General features: G+C 37.3%; 5 protein-coding genes across 6 annotated transcripts; 1 reads left to right on the top strand and 4 right to left on the bottom strand.

Annotated features, from left to right (window-relative positions):
* The first annotated feature begins 786 nt into the window (after positions 1–786).
* On the top strand, positions 787–5,036 carry LOC114724799 (uncharacterized). Its single transcript, XM_028911252.1, has 8 exons — positions 787–953; positions 1,051–1,177; positions 1,855–1,930; positions 2,716–2,788; positions 2,899–2,994; positions 3,204–3,254; positions 4,001–4,363; positions 4,606–5,036. The coding sequence occupies exons 1-8, from the start codon at positions 891–893 to the stop codon at positions 4,927–4,929; spliced, it is 1,173 nt and encodes a 390-aa protein (XP_028767085.1). The 5' UTR covers positions 787–890; the 3' UTR covers positions 4,930–5,036.
* A 398-nt stretch (positions 5,037–5,434) lies between these two features.
* Positions 5,435–10,207, bottom strand: LOC114724800 (purple acid phosphatase 3). Its single transcript, XM_028911253.1, has 7 exons — positions 9,891–10,207; positions 7,063–7,219; positions 6,821–6,928; positions 6,598–6,725; positions 6,328–6,456; positions 5,943–6,010; positions 5,435–5,791 (listed from the first exon to the last, which is right to left on the bottom strand). Exons 1-7 carry the CDS (start codon positions 10,092–10,094, stop codon positions 5,578–5,580), a joined length of 1,008 nt encoding a protein of 335 aa, XP_028767086.1. The 5' UTR covers positions 10,095–10,207; the 3' UTR covers positions 5,435–5,577.
* A 1,409-nt stretch (positions 10,208–11,616) lies between these two features.
* On the bottom strand, positions 11,617–14,388 carry LOC114724793 (cation/H(+) antiporter 15-like). The gene is made up of 3 exons (XM_028911245.1): positions 14,241–14,388; positions 12,942–13,936; positions 11,617–12,834 (listed from the first exon to the last, which is right to left on the bottom strand). Exons 1-3 carry the CDS (start codon positions 14,386–14,388, stop codon positions 11,617–11,619), a joined length of 2,361 nt encoding a protein of 786 aa, XP_028767078.1.
* Positions 14,389–15,711: 1,323 nt separating this feature from the next.
* Positions 15,712–19,209, bottom strand: LOC114724787 (tRNase Z TRZ1). Of its 2 annotated transcripts, XM_028911238.1 has the most exons (9): positions 19,076–19,209; positions 18,642–18,900; positions 18,329–18,495; positions 18,182–18,251; positions 17,978–18,073; positions 17,278–17,391; positions 16,537–16,605; positions 16,344–16,418; positions 15,712–16,091 (listed from the first exon to the last, which is right to left on the bottom strand). In XM_028911238.1, exons 2-9 carry the CDS (start codon positions 18,858–18,860, stop codon positions 16,017–16,019), a joined length of 885 nt encoding a protein of 294 aa, XP_028767071.1. In that variant the 5' UTR covers positions 18,861–18,900; positions 19,076–19,209; the 3' UTR covers positions 15,712–16,016. The 2 variants fall into 2 exon arrangements, 1 of the variants encoding a protein (XP_028767071.1); XR_003738351.1 differs by lacking the exon at positions 15,712–16,091 and having other exon boundaries at positions 16,394–16,418; positions 18,333–18,495; positions 19,076–19,193.
* A 1,334-nt stretch (positions 19,210–20,543) lies between these two features.
* Positions 20,544–22,882, bottom strand: LOC114724785 (annexin D5-like). Its single transcript, XM_028911237.1, has 6 exons — positions 22,673–22,882; positions 21,966–22,111; positions 21,643–21,861; positions 21,207–21,425; positions 21,019–21,108; positions 20,544–20,824 (listed from the first exon to the last, which is right to left on the bottom strand). Exons 1-6 carry the CDS (start codon positions 22,752–22,754, stop codon positions 20,624–20,626), a joined length of 957 nt encoding a protein of 318 aa, XP_028767070.1. The 5' UTR covers positions 22,755–22,882; the 3' UTR covers positions 20,544–20,623.
* Between the last annotated feature and the right edge of the window lie 490 nt (positions 22,883–23,372).

The following is a 23,372-nucleotide window of genomic DNA, read 5'->3' as shown; positions in this document are numbered from 1 at the left end:
AGTGGTGCATCACTTTTAATCGAATTTTCAATATTTTTTGTTATTCAGTTCATTGATAATGTGTAATTCTCATATGGCTTTTACTAGTACTTGGCTCCTTTGATCCTCCCCCCCTCATTGTGTAAAGGGACTCCTTTTTTTTTTTTTCCCTGTCAATTGTGTAAAGGGACTCTTTTTTTTTTTTTCCCGGTCAATTATGTAAAGGGACTCAAATGGTTATATAATAGTAGTATGGTGGCCAAAAACGAAGTGTGTATCATTCTTCTTCCTTCTTTTTGGGCCTGGATGCTCTACCTGACTTTCCTAAATTTCATGCTACCTAGAAACGGGATGCATCCAGGGTTAATTACTCATAAATGATGAATTAAGATTCCTTTTTGACCAGCGATGAATTAAGAATCAAGTTTTTTTTAGAAAAAATGTTCATATTTAATACTATCTCTACTTTTTAATATAATATCTTGTTTCTTTTATTTTGTTTTTAAATACAAGATCTCAATCTATTTTGTCTCTTATATTTATATTTTTTTTTAAGACAATCATTCTTCTAACCAATACATTTGATTAGCAAAGATATTTTAAAAAAAATAACATCTATTCATTATAAATAATTAATTAAATTTATTTTTTTTAATTTTTTCAAATTAATCTACTGATTCTTAGGATCGGAGGTGGTAGACTGTATGTGACAGTAATCTTGTATAAGATTACCTCTAACATGCGATATTTACGCGCGTATCAAGAAAAAAAATTCATGCCACTTCAGTGCATAAACGCCCGGCGGCATTTCACCACCCAAAAAACCGGAAAAAGAAGACGAAGAAAAGCGAAGCGGCAGGATCAACTGGCTCCAAGCTGCTAGGCCGGTTTGTCCGCGAGTGTGAACTCTAATGCCGGACCTTGAACACCCGCGTCTGATCATCTCCAATTTTCTCTCCTTTGATGAATGCAAGGTCTGTCTCCTTAAACATTTGCCCTTCGTCTTTTTCATCCTTCTGACTCCTTTTTCTTCTCCTGTTGATTTTGTGGGTGGTTCTGATTTCTCTCTAGGAGCTGGAATTCATCCACAAGAGTTGCAGCACTGTCGGCTATAGACCAAATGTTTTCTCAACTACTCTTTCCCATCTCATTGCTACCAATTCGTCTCACTTGATCATGCCTTTCATACCTATTCGCGGTATTTATTTGATTCGATATCGTTGATTCTCCCACTACCCTTTTGTTTTAAATTCTCTGTTGTCCTTCGCCTCTCTCTTTCTGGGTTTTTACTATCGTATATGCAGATGGTGACCGCTGTTTCATTATTCTTCTGCTCTTTAGAAATTCTTGAAGATGAACTACATATATATCTTGTAGCCAAGAGCTGATGATAAAATATGCTTGCTTTTATCAATTAGACTTCACATGGTTGAGTTTGATTAGAATTGGCAAATTGACTTATTTTATTCCGCTGGCAATCACCTTCTAAAGTGCTAAAGGAAGCCGCCTATTGAAGATGATAAATTTGATTTCTGCTATTTGACTGTGCTAATAATTAGAATCTTTACTTAGCCAAGGGCGATAAGTATGCAAATCTGAACAGATAACTTCCCAGTTTCTATGTCTGTTTATACTGACAGCATGGCATCGGATTGTTACAAGACAAACAATAAAACAAGATACCTTTTTTTTCTTCTTTTTTTTTGCTGCTTTTGAAATCCATTGCAGTTGGTAGCATGTATGTTTCTTTCGCAATTCAGAATTCACTTAATGTCCTTGAAATTTGCTGCAAGAGATGTATGTTTCCTATTTGTTCTGAGTTTATATGATGCTTTTTTAAATCTGATTTATTTATTTGTTCGACTTTTATGACAGAAAGGTTGAAAGATAAGCTCGAGGAATTTTTTGGATGTGAGTATGAACTCTTCACTGAATTTACAGGCTTAATCAGGTTAGTTAGCTTGTTAAAATAGCATGAATTAGGTAGTTTGGTGCCTTCTCTTGTTGCTAGGAAACTGACAATAGCACTTCTTCTATTCTATTAATTCCAGATGCATACATGTAACCCTAACTTTTGAAGGCTTGCTTCAGTAAACTTCCTAAAGTTTAAATGAAGGCTAAAGAATGTTATTCATGTGGACAAAGAAACAGTTCCCAGTTCCCGTGCACTTAAAATTCAGTGGACTTTGTAATGTGTATTTGACATTTGTAATTATATGAAAGGAACAATAATCAACTCTAACAACTAAACTTATAAATTTAAAGTGATAGGTAGAACTGATGGCTAAAAAAACTAATTTAGGCTTGAGGAATGGTTCATTTTTGATGTTGAAGACTATGAAAGTGCAGTCACAGAATATTGCCAAAATTGAAAGCAAAGAAGAAGACTGAGTTATTCGCCGCTTACGACTACCTAATCTTTCACAAAGATAAGGAACTATAGAATATGGGGCTTATAAATTCCAACTGACTGCTCGGGGGTAAAATTATTGCATCTCCATTAACTGAGTGCTGTACTATTTATGAAGAAATTTCAATCTTGCTCTAAGTGTGTCCGGTGGTTCTCTCAGGTTGTAGGAACTGTATATTTTCCATGAAATGCACTTAAAGGGGATTTGACTTTCCAACGTAGTGCTTGATGGCTCCAATTTTCCAATGTAATATGAACTGCTTGTGAAATGTTGTTCTTTGATCGTGTCAGTTAGTTTGTCTGATAATACTATATAAATGAACCAGCTGGACTAAAGGATCAAGTATTGGCTGGCATAGTGATGATAACAGGCCCTACCTCAAACAACGTGACTATGCGGTGAGTATGCAGCAAGTTGTCCAATTTAGTTCACTTTTGAAGTAAATTTATTTGTCCAGTTTACTCTGACTGATGACTGAGAGCTGTTTCTGTTGGCAATGTCTTGAAAGGCAGTATGCTATTTAAATAGCTATGGGGCAGATTTCAGCGGTGGGCTCTTTCATTTCCAGGAAGGCGAACCAACATCAATTATGCCCATGGCTGGAGTGGGTGAAATCCTTTTGTGTTTTCTTATGAAATTTTATTTGCTTTTCTCTTTTAATTTTCTTAATAGCTACATAAATTCATGACTGAATTAACTATTGATCATGTCTTAATTTTATAATGCAAATAATAACAATAAGTCTTTCTCTTATTTGACTTCTAGTCAAGGAGAGAAAGATGAATTTTCTAACCTTATTTTTTTCGTTCTTAGGATGTTGTTATGTACACAGCTGATCATCGCAACATTCATTCTGTTGATGAGGTAGAGGACAGTAGCTCCCTTCTCACGAACCTACTCAACAATACATGTAACTAGCTTTGTTATTCCACATATCAATTTTTTATAAGGTCCAGATCTCCCTGGCTCTCCTGCCCCTCGAGGGAAAATGGAAGAGAAATAAAGGGAAACAGAATAAAAGAACAGCACATATTTTCTTGTGGAGGCTCACACATGATTGGACTTGTACAATTTCACCACTTCTTGCATCCCAAAATTTCAATTAATAGTTCATCATGATTAATGCATTCCCAACACCTTATTTTTCACAAGAAGAGCCGTTATATGGGTGCTTTACGCACATAATTTTCAATTAATTGTTTTATTTTTCAAATTGGTATGAAGTTCAATTATTATTTTGATACATGCTAGCATTTATTTTCTCCACTCATTTTAATACTTTCCTGGAGCTTTAATCCATGTTTAGCCCGAATTTGGTCCTTTATATAAATGGAATGTTCAGAATTGCATCATCTATGTCCATTGAGTCTCACAATCTCTTACATTCTGAGGCATATCTTGTTATATTAAAATGGTTGACAAACTTTGGTTTTAATATCATGCTGATTGAATATAAGATTATTGAACTTTCAGTCTTTGGTTTTTAAAAATTAATGTTGTTGTTACTTTGACATTTTGATTCTCAGGGTTACACTGTAGTGATCATCTTTGCATGTAGAATATATAAATACGCATCTTAATGTCTTCTGATCTGAGGTTATCTTTGATAGATCATTGATGGAGAAAGGCTGACGCTCACTTTATGGTTCAGTCGTGATGGTTCTCATGATGAGGATGCAAAGCTTATTTCTCTTCTCTCACAGAACCTATTACATGACAAAATGGCGGTTCCCAGCCTACCCTTGCCTGCATCCTGTAATATGTACTGGTTTTCTGGGGAACAAGGTTCCAGTCAACAGTTGGGTTTCAATATATGTTGGGCGAGACTGCAAATTCTTGGATATGACATATACCTTTCACAAGACGATGACTGTGATTCTGATGTCTCAGAATTCTTGATCAAGCCAGTACAATTAGTGAGGGGAAGTGAGATGTTAGAGCAGGAATTTGTCAACATCTTGCATGTGCTTCAGGTACTTCATTTAATTGAGTACATTTTGTCATGTTTATTAATATTGGCTGAAATTATAACAAATGGAAAGAAGTGACGATGAATTTTTTAATGCACTACTAGTCCTCATATAGTGCTGGGGGAAACTAACAGTTTGCCAAAATGGAGAATCCCTTCGGTGGAGTGATAGGTTTTCATATTTATCAGCGAGAAAATAGTAAGATGTGTTAGAAGCACTCTGATTTCAGTTCTTCTGCTGAACAGGTTGTACATTTCTATCTTTGGAAAGCATCTACTTTGCAAACTAGGGAAGCAACTATAGACAAGAAGATAACAAAACTGTCAGAATTGCAAAGGCAGAAAATCAATGGCCTTAACTCTGTAGTTCTAAGCGATCCTGGGTTGGTGGCCAGGGTTTTCAGTCGCATTTCCGAAGAGAGTGTAAGCATTTGCTTCGACTGGAAAGGAATTGTGGCTGCAATTAACGCATGGGAAGATTATACCTCGACCTTAATCAAACAAATTCATTTGCAGTTACCTTACTGGAAATCTCACCAATCCATGTATAACGTGCAAGTGGGTGAATAGTGTTCATGACTTTTCTTTTCTTTTTTTGGGTGAGTAGATGTTAGATGAAGAATGCTAATGCTAAATATCTGAGCTGGATGTGGAATCTATCCGTTTCTCTTATTTTACTTTTCTTTTTATTTTTTTATATTTTTTTTCTTTTTTGTGTGAGAAAGCTAGACTTGCTCCTGTAGTATTAACTGATTAATTGGAGCTCAAAGAGATGACACCTGAACACAGAATAAGGGTGAAATTATATAGAAAGCTCAAAGCAGTCTAGCTGGCTGGCTAGCAAAGGGAAATTTGCTTGACTTGATGAGTTTGCTTTGATCCATCAAATTTTGAATTTACTTGTGTCTTTTTGGCGTGGAAACTGTAGCAGTTTGTTGGCGCCTCAATCAAACTTTTATGGCAAAAGCTGGTGACAGAGTCTGAGTCACCCGCACAAACCCAATCTTTTAAAGAGAGGACAAAATTACTACTTTGATCTTTGAAAGACTAGTGTGCTTATCGATTTGGTACGCTTACGCTGCAAATTCATATCAGTCCAGTAATTTTATTTTGAAAAGAATTACTTAACGAGGAAGCATATATGCCGTCAAATACTCCCAAACATATCTCCCTTTTGCTTTCTGGTACCAATTCTAAGCTTTACAAGTAAACAGATTTCTAAGCTGATGGGTTAAGGTTTTTGGAGATGGTCCATTTGTGTAAGACCTTGCCAAAAACATCATAGAATACAAAGTATGCCTGGCTTTGGGTGAGGTGGACGGACAAGAATCCTTGACCATCATAATACAGCTTCAATTCCTTAGTGTTCCAAGGCCCGACATCACCCCTCCATGCTTTTGATCCCCCTCCGCTCGTCAAGTACTGAATCCCACTGCATTCACACACACACACACACACACACACACACACACACACACAGAGGCACAGAGGCACACACAAAGAACATAGGTTATTCGAGTTTCAGAATAATGATTATGATAATGTTGGAGTCACCACTTGCAGTTAACTATAACTATGGTTACCTTTCTGAGTCAATTATATGCTCCAAGCAGTGGTCATGTCCATTTATGTACGCATCAACGTCATTTGCCTAGACAATCATAAAAGGAACTGTACGTCAACAAAACTATTCTCACTGCAACTCTTTTATACTTTGTTAGGGAGTTGAAAATTATATTGAATTTAGCTAGTCAATCAGTGGACAATCTGATCTGAAATTAGATTCCTGTGAATTTAAATTCTCTGAATATCTGGGGGGGGGGGAAAAAACGCTCAACATGAGTAAGGAAGATAAAGGCTATAGGGCCTGGAGTCTGGCAAACTGTGAGCTTCTGTACTCTATCAAATTCTTAAAGAAATACTCAAATTACATATGTTTTTAGTATAATTGAAATATGATCAAATTACCTCAAGGATTGGGACAAGCTGAGCCTCAAGTTCTTGTGTATTTCCATGATGGCCAGCACTTTTGATTGTATGATGACCAATCACCAACTTCCATGTAGCCTTGGAATTCTTCAGAGCTGAATCCACTTCCTTCAGGAAAAACCCCGAATCATAATCAGGACTCACTGGTATAAATTGCATTTCTTAATATCAAAGTTTAAATCCCACACGTTTTCAAGTGGAATTTAATTAAAAAGGATCTCATTAGAGGATTTTGAAATTTGGATTAACCTCCAAGAGATTAGAAAGGTAAGCTTGGCGAGGAAGCACACCACTCCAGTCATAGGTATGTTCCCCCGGGTCTGTAAAGTAGTCATCTTCAAACGGAGTTGTGTCCACAAAGAAAAACTCCACAATTTCTGTAAAATGGACAAAATGAAGACATTATATCTCTCCCTCTGTTTTCTTTTTTTTTTTTGCATCTCATTTATTTATTTCATTCTATAAGTGTTACCTGCATTGAGTATGAAAGACCTCATGCAAATCCATCTACTGTCTTTATGTCTAAGAACGGGACTCAATTGTGCCTCAACGTCACCCCTATAGTCATGGTTGCCCAAAACTGCAAAAACAAAATCAGGAAATGAAATGAATGTGGTACGAGAAAAGACCCCTTGCATTGTTATGAGGAAATTAATGATATTTTGTAGAGAATAATGAAAGATATAAGGTTAGAATAGTTGTGGAGATAGATACCAGAGTACCAAGGTTTTTGCAAGCTGGGAGCTGTGTAGATGTTGACAAATGAGTCATAGAAGGCAGGATCGTCCACTCCTTTGAGGCCATCTTCGTAGAAGTTATCCCCAGTCGATATCACAAAATCAATGTCCAGTTTCTCCCCCACGATTCCCATCTAATCACATACACAGCATCTCTTGTAAATTAACTACTACTACTATTATTAGTTACGCCACATCATTGATCAATATGTACAAATGTACAATCAATCAAATCGAATACGTATTTCCTCAAATAAAAGTCAAAATCATGGAGAGGTCCCTTGTGTTTGCTTCAATTTAATGTGTGTGAGATAAACAGATGTGGGTCTTTTCATAGAGTACGGAGGGGTTTAATTTGGGTCATTTTTAGGTCCACATATACACATTGCAATTAATTTCAACATCTACCATGTGGTTACGCGTTAATCCAAATTTTTGAGTTGAAACGTGAAATTAAAATTCATCTAAAATTTTGAATTCATTATTTATCTGGAAAGGTATGAGAAATGAAGGTGATTTGGCTTGGAAGGAATGGAACATGAGGACAATAAGGTTGGAGTGGGGAGTAAGAAAAAGAGATGCGTATGGAATATGGTGAGAAGTATACCCTTTCACAACGCATCTCAATTCATGTCCATCGGCATATGCTTTCGGATATCTCTTCCTAACATAAGTATTAAAAAGTAAGTACGATGCACATAGATGAATGTTTCTTACTTCACCCATCATCTCAATATATATGTATATATATAATCTATATGTCTAATAACTCATTGTTTGATAGTAGTACTTCACAAATCCCACACATCATCATGCTAAGAAAGGTTTGTCTAATTGCTTAAAAAAACAATCAACCCCCCATAATAACGAAAATTTGAGTCCCCTAACTGATCCATATCAAAATTCTGTTAACTAAAGCTTAAAAAAACAATCCACCCCCCATAATAACAAAAATTTGAGTCGCCTAACTGATCCACGTCAAAATTCTGTTAACTAAAGAGGGGGCTTATAAATAGAATTAAGAAAAATTTTCACTCTCTGCTTTATAAACAAGACAAAAGGAGTAAATGTTTCCATGAATACTTTTTTTCCCCCTAAAGCATAGGTATCCTTCTAATAGAGACAATCCTATCCGAGACACTGTCAGGTACTAAATGTGAGTACCTTTTCCAACGAAAATTCAAACCTTAGTTTGCCATGTTGTGAGGGATTATCTCCTTCCGCTAGACCCTACTCCTGTTAGTAAATACTTTTTAAGTTATAACATATTCTGATCGTGACAAGTTATCAAAACCCAAGTCAAAAAAATTTTTAGCCAAAAACAAAAAAATACAAAGTTTATGGTAAAAAAGCAATTCACAAGATTCTGTTAATAAATAATTTGTAAATATTTCTATGGGTATTTACGGGACAAATTTAAATAATATAAGATTAAAAAAAGTAGAAGAAGTAAATCATGATGTATCTAAAATTCAATAGAAAAGTGAGAAATATGAGCAGAATGACTTGTATAATATAATCAGGAAGCAGCTTGCGTACAAACAATTTTCTTTTTTTCATTGTCACCAAAGCAGAAACTAATTGCTCATTTGAAAAATCGACACATTCAAAGTGGCCGGTCCAGAATGAATTGAAAGTCATAGGGCATGTAAAGCATTTTACATTTTATATGCGTTCCATGGCATAGCGCATAACCTTTTTCTCGAGCTTTTGGAATATTCTCACATATATGCCTTCATCAAATCAAAATTAGTGACGTGGCGTGAACGAATACACTCACCGGTAACATTAATCAAGTGGGGCATATATAAAGTAGCTTTTATATTTTATTAAAAAATGAATGTAAAACAACGTTTTAATTAAGGGGGAAAACAGTTCTTAACGTATAGTAATAGCCATCAAATCGCCTTACAAGAATTTATTCTTGACAGATTTTATATCAGCAACAAGATTTTATATATATATTTTTTTGTTTGCTTAAAGAATCGAAACTCTAATCTATATCTATAAGAAGTTGAATTCAATTTTTCGTTTTTTGAGAGAGGAAAGAAGGGAGAGAGGAGTAAGAAGTAGAATGGTTGATGGATATTTAAAACGACGAGTCGTTGCTGTCCACAAATCCAATGCAAATATATTCCAAATTTTGTTAAAGGTAAGTAAATGCTTCTTATTATATTATAGTATTGTGAGTACTCCCCTTGTTGTGTTTGGTACAGAAAGTTGTCTGGTTTCAAAATAATTAATTTTTAACAAGTCATTAATTGACTAATCACCAATCATTTTGTTTATCTCAATCCCTAAGCGCACGCACCTGTCATGATCAGTTCGAGAAACCATGTCGAGCATGTTGAAATAAATTAATAATTTTTTTAAAAAAATTGTTAAACTTTTTAATTGGCTCCTAAAAATAAAATTTTTAAAATTTCATTCTAATTGTTTTTTAAAAAATGAACTAGTCCCTTTGTTAACTATATTATATGAAAATTATATGCAGATGTAGGAATCCATCAATTCTAATAAAGCAAATTTTAAAACATATGGCACCAAATGAAAATAAATAACAAAATCAGCCACGCATAGGTTGACATGAGAAATCGTTCAAGGACTTCAAACAACACCAAATTCCTACGAATTTATGGGGCACAAGTTTAGAGTCACCTAGAAGAACTAGATGTGATAATAAGGCCAGATGGGGTTAAAATCATTGTTTATGTTATTTTAACAAGGAAATCATTTGATTTAGTGATATATAGAGGAAAAGAGAAATAAGTGAAGCAAGAAGCCAGGAATGGAGAAATAGTTAACCTGATGGGCGACGAAAGATTGATTGTAAGATCCCTGTCTGCCCCAGTCTCCGACGACGAGAAAGCTGAGAGAGTTGTCGGGTTTGGGTTGGTGGTGGAGGCGGCGAAGTTCAGCGGCGGAAGGAGTCGCCGAGAAAAACCAGACGGATGCCGTGAGGAACAACAGAGGGAGGAGAATACGTACGTCGAAGCAAGAAGAAGCCATTGCTGACTTGCTGTTGTGTGCGTGAGAGAGAGAGAGAGAGAGAGAGAGAGAGAGAGAAGAGGAGGTTGCTTTATGTATGTATTTGTATGGTCGAAGCAGGCAAGAGAGGTTTGGATTGGAGGGGTGGAATTTATAGTACTAGACACGAAAACGTGGATTCCTTTCATGTGATAGGCAAACGAATTTGCTACATGTTTCATTCATCCATACGTAGCGTATCGCCGTATCCAACACCATTTGTTCATTCCTTAATTAGTTTCTCTCTCTCTCTCTCAAAAAGATATTTCAAATACTCCTCCGGTCCTTAATATAGGACTTAATTATTGAGTTGGTTTTGGTCCTAAATATAAGACCCATTTATCATATTTATCAATTTTTTCTAAATTACCCCTATGGATACTCTCTCAATCATAATTAAGTGGAAGAAGAAGATGGGTATTAAGAAAGATAATTATGGTGTTTTAGGAAAAACATGTCATATTTATTATAATTAACCAACTTACCTAACTGCTTTAATCTAATCAAATTAATTAAATGGGTCTTATATTAAGGACCGGAGGAGTACTTATTATCATTTTACGTTCATGCGATTAAGATGATGTGTGTAGTTATTTTTATAACTAAACTTTAATTATATACTGACTGTGTTTGCCAATCTTATACATGTATATGTGTGTGTGTATACACACACATTATATACCATGCTTAGTTAGGAAAAATAAATCATTAGTGACCATTTGCGTTCCACTGAATGGGGACGCTCTTAACGGGTCCAGAATCATATATCTTTTTTTTTTTTTTTGGGGGGGGGGATGAAAAGCTTGCTTAATATAGTATTAAATCCCAGGACTAATTAGGTAATTATATAAGTAAACATTCCTGTTAATTAATGATAATCTACATATAATTGTCATAAACTTTAACAAAATTTAGTCTAACACCACACACACACACCAGAAGGAGTGAAAAAATGCATACATTATTTGGGGAAAAAAAACGCATAAATCATTTCGGCGTTACGGGGCCTTTCATAGTGGTCCATTAATGCTTTTTTTTTTTGCTAAAGCATAGGTATCTTCCTATTGGAAGTAATCCTATTCGAAGCACTGTCGGGCACTAAATGTGGACAACTCTCCCAGTAAGAATTCGAACTTTGGTTCACCACATTGTGAGGGACTAACCTCTTCCCTAGACCCACCCTGTTTGTCATTAATGCTTTTGTTAGTTAGTAACATTATATTTTTCACACTAATAAAAAGAGTTAGTCCAATTGATATAGAGTGAAAGCATAGCCCGTTTGGTCCTAATAAGTTTCTGTGACTCAATTCACATAAATTTTTTTATAAAAAAAATATATTTTTACACCCACATATTAGTTATCGTTTTTTTATTTTGCGCCATGAGGACAAAAAATAGGCTTAATACAAAATTATAGCTTGCCATGTCTTAAGAAGAAAGACAAAAAAATCTACGGAGTGAAGGGTCAATGACTAAGAAGCAGAGAAGCTGAACTATTAATTAGCTACCAAAATGTGGAACCAAGACTGGAATGGGATGCTGCCACAGAAGAAGCCTTTCTGCCCAAGCTTTTAAGGTTGCTTCCACCACACTGTGTCACCAAAACTGGAACCGTCCCATCGCAGAACTCCGTGGACGCCAACATATCCCCTATCACTCCCAACACATCCGCATTATCCCACAACGTCGACAACACCTCCTCGTCCTCCAATCCATCTACCTCCACCCTGTGCTTCCTCCCCACCATCACCAGGTCGTACTCCCCTTCCAGTTCCTGAATCCTCTCGAACACCTCCGTTCCTTCCACCTCTATCTCATGGTACGCTACCCCCCTTCTTCCGAAGTTCATCGCCCTGAATTCGTCTATCAAGTCCTCGTCCATCCTTCGATCCTCCTCGTCCTCTTCCTCCCACTCCTCCTTCTCGTGGTTTTGCATCACAAATCTGTACACCACGAGGCTCGAGTTCTCTCGCCTCGCCATTCTCATGCCCAGCGCCAGTGCTTCTCGATCATCAGGTCCTCCCACGAAGAACATTCCGATGTGGAGTGACATGTGCTCGGAGGAGCTCACTCTCAGATGAGACTCCCGGTCCACTAGTATCCCCACCGAGCAATTCGCGTGATCGAGGAAGTTCATGTTGAGTTTGCGGATGGCGACCGCGACGTCTCCGACGTGGGTTGGATCGTTTTGGTGAAAAGGAAGGATGATGAGAGGCGCTGATCTGTCTTGGGCGAAGTTGCAGACGGCCTCGTGCATGCTCTTGTAAGGGGCGACGTTCATGTACGGTACCAGGGTGATGGAACCCTCATCGGAGTTTCGGGCATAGTTATCGAAGGCTCGCATGATGTAGCCTGTGGAATGGTGAGTTAGGGATTTTTTCTTGCTGATGTCTACACGACGGAGCATGGGTGTGCTCTGGCCTGAGAGCTCGATGAGGTGGATGGCGTAGACGCAGATGGGGTTTTCAATCTTTGGGTTCATGGATTCCAAGAGGGCGATGATGCTTCGTACTTCTCCTTCCTTGTGCACGCACGACACAATGAGCAACTCTGAGTTTCTTGAGGTGGTCTGTATCGTCCTTATCGTCTTCGATGCTCGTGATCTCGAAAGTGTTTCTAGTCTAGTAAGAGGTTTATACAGGATTTCAATCAATGGGGACACAATTGCAGTGACCCCTATCACAGAAAACACCCAGTGAGCGAAAAGCTGATCGTCCACTATCTGCAAAACAAATCGCGCATACACAGAATCACTGATCTGAATATGTAGTATATACTATTTTATAAGTGTGCCGAACAGGGCTTTGGGAGCGAGAGGAAGATTCAAACCTTGAGGCTCCTTAATTTCCTGAAAATGATGAGGTCAATGATGCCCTTGAAATTCAACATGAGGCCAAGCACAATGCCGTGTTTGAGCCTGATGTTATAGGAGAGTGAGATGAGCGTGCAGGTTATGAACTTGGTGAGGAAGCCCGCAATTATGATGAGTTGAATCTTCAAAATCATACCCCAAGATTGAAGGGCATAAACATCTATGTTCAATCCTATATGGCAGAAGAACAAAGGGCCGAGGAAGTTCGACATTATGCACTCGGTCCTGTCCACTATAGTTGTGGCTAATTGGGACCCATGGGGCATGACCAAGCCCACAAGAAATGGACCCGTGGTGAAAGACATGCCAAGCAGGCTACTTATGGCCGCCATAACCAAAACCCCGATTTGTATCGAAACAACATAACCCTGACTTAATGGCATCCCATCGGGAGTCCTCCTAGCAATCATCAACATTGCTGGCTTTATCGCGAAGAAGCAGAAACATATAAAGGCAATGCAACAAAACAAGAACTCAAATGTGTTCTTCAGCTTGAAGACGATGACTGTGGATATAGCCATGTAAGCCCAGTGAGCAATCTCGTTGAGGATGGTTGCTGACATTGCAACCTGGCCTAACTCGGAAGTTAAGAGGTTCAATTCGACTAGGTTTTCCGACATGACGGGGAAAGTGCTGATTGAGGTTGTCACGCACAGCAACATGCGGACGCGTTGCGCGGTGTCCAGTTGGAAGACACGTCGGGAACGAGGAAGAAGAAGAGGCCCAACATGACCCAGAAACTGGACAGGAGGGGTATTACTCCGAATTTCCAGGTCTTCATGGCGTTTTTCAGGTTCGACACCGCCTCCATTTTCATTACCACGATGAAGATGTAATATATGGAAGACGCTGATGCCATGAACCGCAAGACCTCGTTTTGGATAGGCGGGAACAGTATATTCTTGATTTTCTCGTTGTGCCCAATAACTGAAGGTCCTAGGAAAATCCCAGCCTGCAAATTTTCGGTTAAATTAAAACCCAAGAAAGTTTAGTTCCTGTGGAATTACAATCATGCATGCACACACACACACAGCTCTGACAACAATCTGCGTTCATGATGATAAAATATTTTAGTGATTCTGAGGAGATTCAATTAATTACGAGAAACGTATTAGTGAAGATAAAGGAGAATGGAGAAACATATACCAGAACTGAGCAGACGAACTTGGGAGTTCGGATAGGCCTGAGAAGAAAGTAAATAAGCCTAGAGGAGATGAGGAACAAGAAGATTTGGAGCAGCGTGATAGGGAGCACACTGTGGAATGGGCTATCGCTATACCACACGCCATGCAAGAATTTGGAACGTACGATGCCTTTGTGAAAACAAACTTCATAATTCGAATTATAGTCAAAATCAACGGGATTAATGGTTCCATTCACTCTCACTTCAACATTATGTTCCATTGCTGTATGCAGGTGACCCAAGGGAGAACAAGAACCAAATGTTCCTCGATCTTCCGGTTTCTGTAGATGAACCAAAAACGACCTAGCTTTAAAGAATAAGTAGTTAATACAAGAGAAGCGTGGGTTCTAGATGGCGGTGTCCCGCTTAGGTGTATAACTATGTCGTATCTAAAACCGGTAAGCGATGGTTAGACAACTTTCAAGAGAACATAAAAAAAGAAACATTAGTGTTCGAAGGAAAAGCAAAAATCGGCTGTGACAGGATGAATGGGCACGTCAAAACTTCAAGGTGTGCATAGCTATATGTGGCTAAAATTTGAGTTACAGTTCTATGCATATACAACAAAAATCAGGTGGTACAGTGTGTAAACGTCAATGAAGCTAAAAATATACATCAAGTTTACCCAGATCTCAGGTACAAGTGTGAATTCTAAAATTAGCAAGCATATATAGAATCTGTTAGCTAGTTTAGCTGGCATAAACTATTTTAATCAATTGGGGTTTCAACGTTATATAGAAGAAGGTTTAGAAAAGAAAGAATGGCATCTTATATTTTCGTGCAACCGATTCCAATTAACAAATTAATTAGTTAACGAATAAACTGTGATTAGTTGGTAAATACAGGATAACTGTGAACCACATTTTTCACAGAGGCAAACAACTTATGTTCTGAGCATGTTAGGACAGTTTGGACGCCAAGATTTTCAATGACCCCCGAAAGGTCTAGGAATTTTCTGCCTTGTCATCTGAATTAATCAGTGCATTTGCACAGCAATTGTCCGCGTCCGTGGTCACGTTATTTCAAGGGAAAAGAAGAGTGGCCTCCCCGGCAAGTTGTATGGGTGGAAGGTAACTATTTTCTTAAAGCTAGTCATTTTTACTGGTTCTACAATTGTGCGCATATGCCCCAAAATTTGCCGTGTATACTTGAGAATTTAGATGGATAGATTGTTTAATCAATATCGTTTATGTATTTTTAACGAGTTTTCATGTTTTTGTAAGATTAGAACGCATGAAAAACGCAACCCAAATAGGACATTCAAGCTGTATACATTTACAAAAACTGAGATTAATTATGATTGGTTGAGAAGAAATAGAACTTATTAGCGCCCAGTAAAACCGTTGCCATGCCGCCGATTTTAAGAATTGTTATTTAGTGGCGGAACGACATCGTTTTGGAAGTCAAAGTTCCGGCGGGACGTTTTCTTTCACTTTTCCAACATAAGATCCTTGTTATGACGTCAGCATTTTTGGCCTTAATTTAATTGATGTTAGTCATTAGAGCAATTTTAAAACTTCTATCTCTATGAAAATTACCAAATTGAATTGAATCAAATAAAATCTTTAGAAATTATAATGCAATTGATCATCAGTCCTCACTCTAACCTTAAGCAAAAGGAGATTTTTTTTTTGGGTCGATGATCAACAGACACCTCACTGTAATGTCTTGGAAGAGTGTATAATAATTTTACCATAAGTATTGTTACGTCCATATTCTCTGTGATATTTTTTTGGGCTACTATTCTCTGACATCTAACTAGCATAGCCTGATGGCTCTGGTAGCTCATTAGCACAGCATTCATTTGATCCTTCCTTTGCCATCAAGAAAGCTCTTTCAAACCCTTGTGTCAGAAACCTTCTGTAAGCGCATGAGTTCGACCCGCCAATGGCGGAGGCAGTGCAGCTATGGCTTGTTGAATTTCCTGAATACCATAAACGCCATTACCCGCATTAGCTATGCTGAAACAGAACGGGGAAGAGAGACACGGAACACACATACGAGTTTTTCATGATAGAATCACTCTGTAATGATTTCAGACTGCAATAACCATGTCTCAAATCAAACATGAAGAAACTACCTATGAGTCCACCAAAAGTTGCCACTCTATAAAATTCCTCATGGGGAAGGGGTTGAGATGGTGTGGGGATATAAAATTCATTTGCTAGGATCATACCTCTTCTGTGTAGCGCGCTGAAAAGTGAATTAGAAGGATGGCTCGGTTTTGCAACTTCCCGGCATGAGTAATTATCTGGAGAGCATTGATTAGCAGAGAATGGAGCAACCAAAACCCCCAAGAGATATGAATGTTCATGTGATAATCATTGCCGCTGGTAGTGAACACAATACTAATGGTTCATAGAGAATACCTCAGACAGATGAGTGTGTCCATAATCCCTGGCATGCATCACTGTAATTGAATCGTTTACAAAGGTGCACTGGACGCATTAAGAAGACAGGATAAGAGATGCAGTAAAATCATATCGTGAACCACAAATTTTAACCCGCATTATGTAGGAGCAATGACCAGAAATTAAGTACAGAAAATGACGTTGAAAATTCAATAGCAAGAACTAATATAATGTAGATATTGCATATGGATTTTTTCCTAAAGTACTTCAAAAATAACCATTAGTTTTGAATTTAAGTAACCGATTGTATGAACTGAATTTTTACTATATTATATGGATAATAATGAATTCATTCAGTCACGACTTCAGATATTGGGAGACTCGATCAATTCATTAATCACTCTTAGGTATGAAAATCTGATACTTTCAGATAAGATGGAGGGAAAATGTAGGCCTGGAAGTCAATTAAAAGCCGGTCTTCCTTTAGATGACAATTAAAAGGAAGTTGCAAGAAAGAAAATGTGCAAAATTATGTGAAATGTAAAAATGCACGTGAAAATGTAAAAAAAATTCTCAACAGAAAACCTCAAACCTCAAATCTATACCAATCCATTTCATAATGAGCGAAGTGTATAGGCTTTGAATCAAGGAAGACCATTAATGATCTGATCCAATAATGCAAAAATACACAACTCGATTCAATAGTTTAGATCAGCAACGAAGTAGGAGACGAATTATTAGATAAAGAAAGTAGAGCACCTCCATAACAAGAATCCTGGCTCGCAATGCATCAATGTTGCCATCATCAACTATGAATTCTGCCGTCGTGTCCCCAGTGAAAGCAATCTCTGGTTCTTCCAAAGTGTATGTTATCTGCCCACAGCACAATCTGGTTAAGCATGCTCAGTGAAGTCAAAACAAGAAGCAGACGCACTATCAAAATTCAAAATAGGTGAAATTTTACACCTCTTGAACAAAAAACAAATCAATTGCAGCCTATAGCCACCTCATTTTGAAAAGGATAACCCAATGTAAAATCAAAGAATTATGGAAAGCAGAAAAAATCAACAATAGATACAACTGAATTGTCTCCAGGTGTCAGGAGGACAACTTTACATGTGTTCAACTTCTACAATCATATTAGATAGATCGAGAGTTTGACGAGGGTGACAAAGGCAGCTGAACCATAAAGTGGCAGCTAACTGAACATTAACTCAGAAAATATGTTCAGCTCGGAGTTTTAGTTCTCCTTCATTATCACAGTCACTATTTTTTCTTTTAATATAAATAGCCTATATCACATATCTTGTTTCCATAAATTATTTAATCAAAAAGAAAAGAAACATAAGAAGTGCAAAGAACTGAGCAGCGGGTGTCAAAATTGGATGGTGAAAGCAGGACAAACTGCCCAGGTATCAATTTTAATAAAATATCGATTAATACAATAATCGAGACCGACCTCCACACCTGAAAACTTCAAGTTCTTAATTTCATTTCCAGGAAGATCAAGGTACTCGTGTTTAAGCTTCTTTTTTACAGAGTAAAGTATATAGCCCTGTCAAAAGCATACATGAAGGTCAGTCCATGGAATTGTTAAGAAATGTGTATAACATTAAGATTTAAACTCAAAAAAGGTGTATGATAATGATAGCTAGTCGGTAACCTGGCTAGGTATCACATGGTAAGTCTTAAAAGCTTTTACTTTAATATCGTTTCTCAAATAAAACTCTTCCCTGAAAATAAAAGGAAGCGTAAGCAACGAAAATATACGGGGGGCCAAGGTTAGCATTGCAAAATTTCAATTCAAAACTTACCTACATCTAAGCCAACCAGATTGTGCTTCAGTTCCGAGTGGTCTAATTTCCTATGCACCTCAAAGAGTCTCTCTACATCCTCTTTTACAGATACTGGGACAATAATTGTTGGGGGCTTCATACGGTACAAGCCTCTCGTTGCAACATACATAGGTAGTCCTCCCTGTCCAAAGAAATGATAGGTCAGACACGCAATCATTATATAGCCGGGCTAACAATATTTCACTACGACAATGTGATTTAAAATTCATTAAAAGAAGAAATAACACTAATCTTCGGTATGAATTTGCATTGAAGAAACAGACTAACAATGTGATCCATGTGAGAATGGGAAATAAGGAGGAAGTCTTGGCAAACAGCACGGGGAGGGCAGCGACCAATATCAAAAGCTAACTTAAGTGAAGGGAAAATTATGCAGGTTTCTTGGCCTCCAATGGACAAACCCTGAATACGGTACCCCTCAATTATCAGGTCCTTTCCTTTCTCTGAAGAAGAAGCAGGGCCTCGAACATCTACTTCCCCTGACATTGAATCTTGAAGTCTTCGCCGAGTCCACGAAAGCTGGAAGCTACAAGGAACAAAGGAGAAAATAATATAAGGAGGCAACTTCAGGTTTAAAACGAAAGAAAAACAATTTTTTGCGCATATTAAAAGTTGTGACTTGGGACTGGAACAAGCACCGATCCGACAGCTATACCAAACCGTTTTCAGTTGAACCGAAAATTGTGACTTTGAAGGCTTACCTCACTAGGGGTCGGCAACACAAAGAGTTGCTGAGCCTGGGAAGCTGAAGGGAGACCGCAGGGATTGGGTGAAGCGCCAATCTCTGCCCCGCCACCGAGGGACTCTGCTATGCGTTCGTGACTTCAGAGTTCAAACGCGGTGCGAGGGTAACGAGACTGAGAAATTGTCAATTGTTATATGCCATCAGGGTGCCACCTCACATGATCTGGCTAATCAAAAATCAACACCTCAACAAATTTTAATTGCAATTAGTCAGAGAGCACATGAAAGGTGGCACTCTTTTTTTTTTTAGGGCCTGAATGAGGCGGCACTCCTGGACCATACAAGAATTTGCCACAGGATAATTTTCTTGGATTGGATATCAACGTGTAGTCATTAATCATTAATTTATCATTATATATACATACTTCATCCTATTCTAATTATAAAACTCGCTTATAAACTATAAATAAATTTTGTAATTAAGACCGGGAGAGTAATATATTTTGTAAAAATAGAGTAAAACTCAAGATTCCTGTAGCTCCTTGAACGCTGAGTTCAGCGAATTTATTCGATTGTTTTCATACTCAATCTCTACATTTTCCCATGAGGAGGAAGAGAATGGGGAAATAAAATAAGTGATTTTTGTTTCAGTACAAACTAATTATTTGAAAAATATTAACCTTGGTAATTTTCAATTGAAGGGTTGTCAAGTTTTAGAAATATGATTCAAGATCTAGTCGTCGCTTAAGCATTTTTTTTAAAAAAAAAATCAAATTTGATTTCATGGTTTCTATGCTCTTCATGACAAATAAATAATGTAATTCGTTATAATTTTTATATTTTATGTTGATGGACGTACAATTTATGCGTAATACATCATACCTATGTTTACATGTGATCAGATTATATATACACACACCCAATAGTCAGCTAATGAGACAAAGTAATATATTTGTTTATAGTTAAAATGTAACGCAGTTCACATTGTGTTAGTTAATAATTCTCTGACTATCTCTTGCAACTTTTAGAATTAACAATTGGTATTCTTCATTTTTACCATAAATTAATCAATTTTTTGGGCTCTTCATATGTGATATTCAAGACTTCTTAAATGAGGTTCCAGATTTGAATTTGTGATTGTCTGTATATACATTTAAATTGTATAAACCAAAAAAAAATTAATAAGGATAGTAAAAAAATTTTTTTAAAAAAGTACATTTTCATATAGTCCAGCCACTTTCTTAAACCTCCATTACACCAAACAAGTTAACACGGATATACTTGCAATTCCACTTCTACACATAATTCTGTTGTGTCAAAAAGAGCAGTAGGGCTTCGTAACTGCACCTTTTCCTTTTCATAAATTATGCACGTAAAATCTATATACAAAAGAAATAAAGGACAGATGAACCATGAGTATACAGGTCATTTACATGGAGATACTATTTGTAAATCAATATCATACTATTGATTGTAAACTTTTCTTCATATGTCGAAACTGGCTGTGGATACGAATTATTTTAGTTTACATGCCATTGGTCATAGGGCTCTTTGTTCGCATATCCCTAATCATCACCTATTAGAGATAGAAGAAAGTCCTTATAATGGCCCGATGTGTCTGATCGAACCGTACTGGCTAATGGCTTCCCATATCTTGAGAGGTATGCTTCTTTTATTTGGCGCATATCAATTTCAGTTCTTGTCACAATTACTCTTATTAATCGACTATCATCGGTTCCAAATCCCTTCATTGATTTCCTCAGAATCTGCCAAATAAACACATCAGAGATTAGTCCTCTTCATGTCTGCAATGTGAATGGCATAAAGAATTTCTGAAAACACTGAGACAAACCTATCTATAACAGGATGTAATGAATCTGTGAAATTTTCATGAATCATTTTACATGAAGGTAAAATTTTATCAGCACGTCAAGATGAAACTACGAGAAGGAGAAAATACCTTGGCGAAGTACAGTGCAGGGTTAGTAGCACATCGAAGAATGGCCAATAGTCCCCTTTCAAAATAGCCACTTGTTTCTTTCTTTATAGCCTGCAGGGCACGAAATGGATGGATTGGATTGTGTAAAATGATAAAGGTGAACCACAGTATGGAACAAAAGCATCTCATTGAGGAATTTGCATGCACACCTTTTCCAGTGAGTGGCCGTTGTTTCTTTCATATGCTTCGGCAATAGCAGCCAAATGTGTCCTGCTTCTGTCACTAAAAACCCTTATGAAAGTCTTCTCATCAGTTCCTAGCATCTTCCTCTCCCCAGCTTTATACAGATCCATGGCGTCCTTCTCTACTATTTCTTGATCAAATTCTGGGCCTTCATAACGTGGAACGCTTATATATTCATGCAACAGCTGCTCGCAGATAACTAGACTCAAGTTACTCAATTATTTTAGCTAGCGGATCAGGTCAATATGACAAAATTTAAAAGTACTGAATTAAAAGTATTAAGAACCCAAAAAAAAAAAAAAACACACACACACACACACACAATAGCTTTCATCCACTATCTCATTTTAATTAATAGAGAACAGAAAAGAATCTGTCAATTGTATCAGAGGAAGGAAGCACCTTCTTGAGATCCCCAGATAGATAGTCTTCAATGTCCCTCTCTAAACGAGTATGGTATACTTTCTGATAAACTTCTTTAAAGCGCCTTATTTGTGATGGGGAGCGAGAACAGATCACTTCAGTTATAGCTTGATTATCAACAAGGGATGAAGTCAAGGCTTGCCTTGCTACAGTAGCATCCCTATTGGCAGGTTCATCCATCCAAAGAAGCAATGCTTTCTGAAGTCAAAAAGATGAATTACTTGTTTTCCATTGTTTTCAATGATGAAGGCAAACAATAACTGGATTAGTTTTTCTTTCAATACACACAGACACTCACACACCTTGATGTTTCCATGAATTTCTGAACTGATACGTTTGGTGAGCGGTTCAGAATATGCAGTTTCATATTCTTGTAGAATGAGTTCTCTTTGCGCTGAGTCTCTATGAGCAAGGATTTCTATGACCACTGAAGTTTTGCAGCGTATTCCTGTAATGAGAATTGGGGAAGCTGTTACAGAAGCAATCGAAAGTGCATCATACAATTTGGGCAACGAGTTGCACTACTCGCTTCTTATGAAGAATGTAACTTATTATGAATTTTATTTTATTTTATTTTTCATATTATGTATTAATTAAGATTGATGTTGAAAGTTCCTCAGTTATTACTTGCTTTTGTGCCCATTTACCTGCAACTCGTATCATTCTTTTGCATTAAAATATTTAAGATGACAAGTAGAACTCTCCATTATAACTCTCATCAAAATAAAGAGAACCGGTGACATAGTAAAAGATTGGGAAGTAGAAAGGGCACACACCGTTTCAGGGTCAAGAAAATACAAATCATTGCAGAATAACACCCCTAAGCACATGTGAATATATTTAACAACTATAAATCTGTTGTGAAGAAAATTCTTGAACCTTCAACAGAATTGCACATAGCAGGGCTTTGAATATCAATTCAAAAAGACGGAGAAACATGTCATACATCAGATTGTCCGCTTATACCTATGTAAAGAGAACAAATGAAAACAGGGGGGAAAAATGTAACCTTTTTTCAAAGCTTTGCGGAGGCGAGCAACATCGTCACGAGCCGAGAATGTGTCTGGGGGAGGAGTGGTCAAGGTTGACATAGGTAATGTTGTTCTATTGTGAAACCCTGTGAATCACAAAGAAAGCGGGAATGCAGCAGGAAAACGGGAGGAGGAGCGTAAAGAAAAAGGAAAAACAAGGAGCATTGGTAGTATAAATGGAGAACGATGAACCCAATTCAGGGTTCGATTTACACCATTCTAATATTGGTATTTGATTTGGGCATGAAAGGGTTCAGATGCCTGAAAATGGATAATCCCATATAGCCTTTTGCTCCCATAACCTCTTGAAAATAGGCATTCACAAACAGAAAATGAGCTGCCACGACAAAACAAGACAAATCGGGGAAGGGGAGGAAGAAAGAATATAATTATATTAGTTTCTTTTTTCCCACCACTAATGAGTGGTGACTGGTGAGTACAAAAATAGGTTTAAATTTTAATTACATTGAGGTTAATGAAATGATCAGATGATTGTAGTAGTATTATCAATATTGGTTTAAAATATTTCTCCTTTTCTTTATTTATTGCCCATGACATGCATAGGCGAAGGACCGTTTTAGGCTAAACAGTCGGCCCTTAGTACGGGGCCGAAAAAGGTGGACTAAAGAAATTGGGTTTACTCTTTTTTGTTTCATTGCACTTGAAGAATGGGCCTAT

The sequence above is a fragment of the Neltuma alba genome, unplaced genomic scaffold (assembly GCF_004799145.2).
Source record: "Neltuma alba isolate B1F8T4 unplaced genomic scaffold, ASM479914v2 tig00012199_pilon, whole genome shotgun sequence".
NCBI lineage: Eukaryota > Viridiplantae > Streptophyta > Magnoliopsida > Fabales > Fabaceae > Neltuma > Neltuma alba.
This window is presented reverse-complemented; position numbering and strand designations above follow the sequence as displayed.

Coding starts and splice junctions, on each gene's coding strand:
- LOC114724793 (XM_028911245.1), bottom strand. CDS start 14,388: ATGGAACATAATGTTGAAGTGAGAGTGAATGGAACCATTAATCCCGTT. Junction 13,937..14,240: donor TAGCGATAGCCCATTCCACA/GTGTGCTCCCTA, acceptor GAAAATTTGCAG/GCTGGGATTTTCCTAGGACC. Junction 12,835..12,941: donor GGAAATTAAGGAGCCTCAAG/GTTTGAATCTTC, acceptor TTTGTTTTGCAG/ATAGTGGACGATCAGCTTTT.
- LOC114724787 (XM_028911238.1), bottom strand. CDS start 18,860: ATGTCAGGGGAAGTAGATGTTCGAGGCCCTGCTTCTTCTTCAGAGAAA. Junction 18,252..18,328: donor GTTGGCTTAGATGTAGGTAA/GTTTTGAATTGA, acceptor TTTTATTTTCAG/GGAAGAGTTTTATTTGAGAA. Junction 16,092..16,343: donor CAGCGCGCTACACAGAAGAG/GTATGATCCTAG, acceptor TATGGTATTCAG/GAAATTCAACAAGCCATAGC.
- LOC114724785 (XM_028911237.1), bottom strand. CDS start 22,754: ATGTCAACCTTGACCACTCCTCCCCCAGACACATTCTCGGCTCGTGAC. Junction 22,112..22,672: donor CCGCAAAGCTTTGAAAAAAG/GTTACATTTTTC, acceptor TTCTCATTACAG/GAATACGCTGCAAAACTTCA. Junction 21,426..21,642: donor TATCTGGGGATCTCAAGAAG/GTGCTTCCTTCC, acceptor ATCTGCGAGCAG/CTGTTGCATGAATATATAAG.
- LOC114724800 (XM_028911253.1), bottom strand. CDS start 10,094: ATGGCTTCTTCTTGCTTCGACGTACGTATTCTCCTCCCTCTGTTGTTC. Junction 6,457..6,597: donor ACCTTTCTAATCTCTTGGAG/GTTAATCCAAAT, acceptor TTTTTCCTGAAG/GAAGTGGATTCAGCTCTGAA. Junction 5,792..5,942: donor CATATAATTGACTCAGAAAG/GTAACCATAGTT, acceptor GTGTGAATGCAG/TGGGATTCAGTACTTGACGA.
- LOC114724799 (XM_028911252.1), top strand. CDS start 891: ATGCCGGACCTTGAACACCCGCGTCTGATCATCTCCAATTTTCTCTCC. Junction 954..1,050: donor TCTCCTTTGATGAATGCAAG/GTCTGTCTCCTT, acceptor ATTTCTCTCTAG/GAGCTGGAATTCATCCACAA. Junction 1,931..2,715: donor GAATTTACAGGCTTAATCAG/GTTAGTTAGCTT, acceptor TAAATGAACCAG/CTGGACTAAAGGATCAAGTA.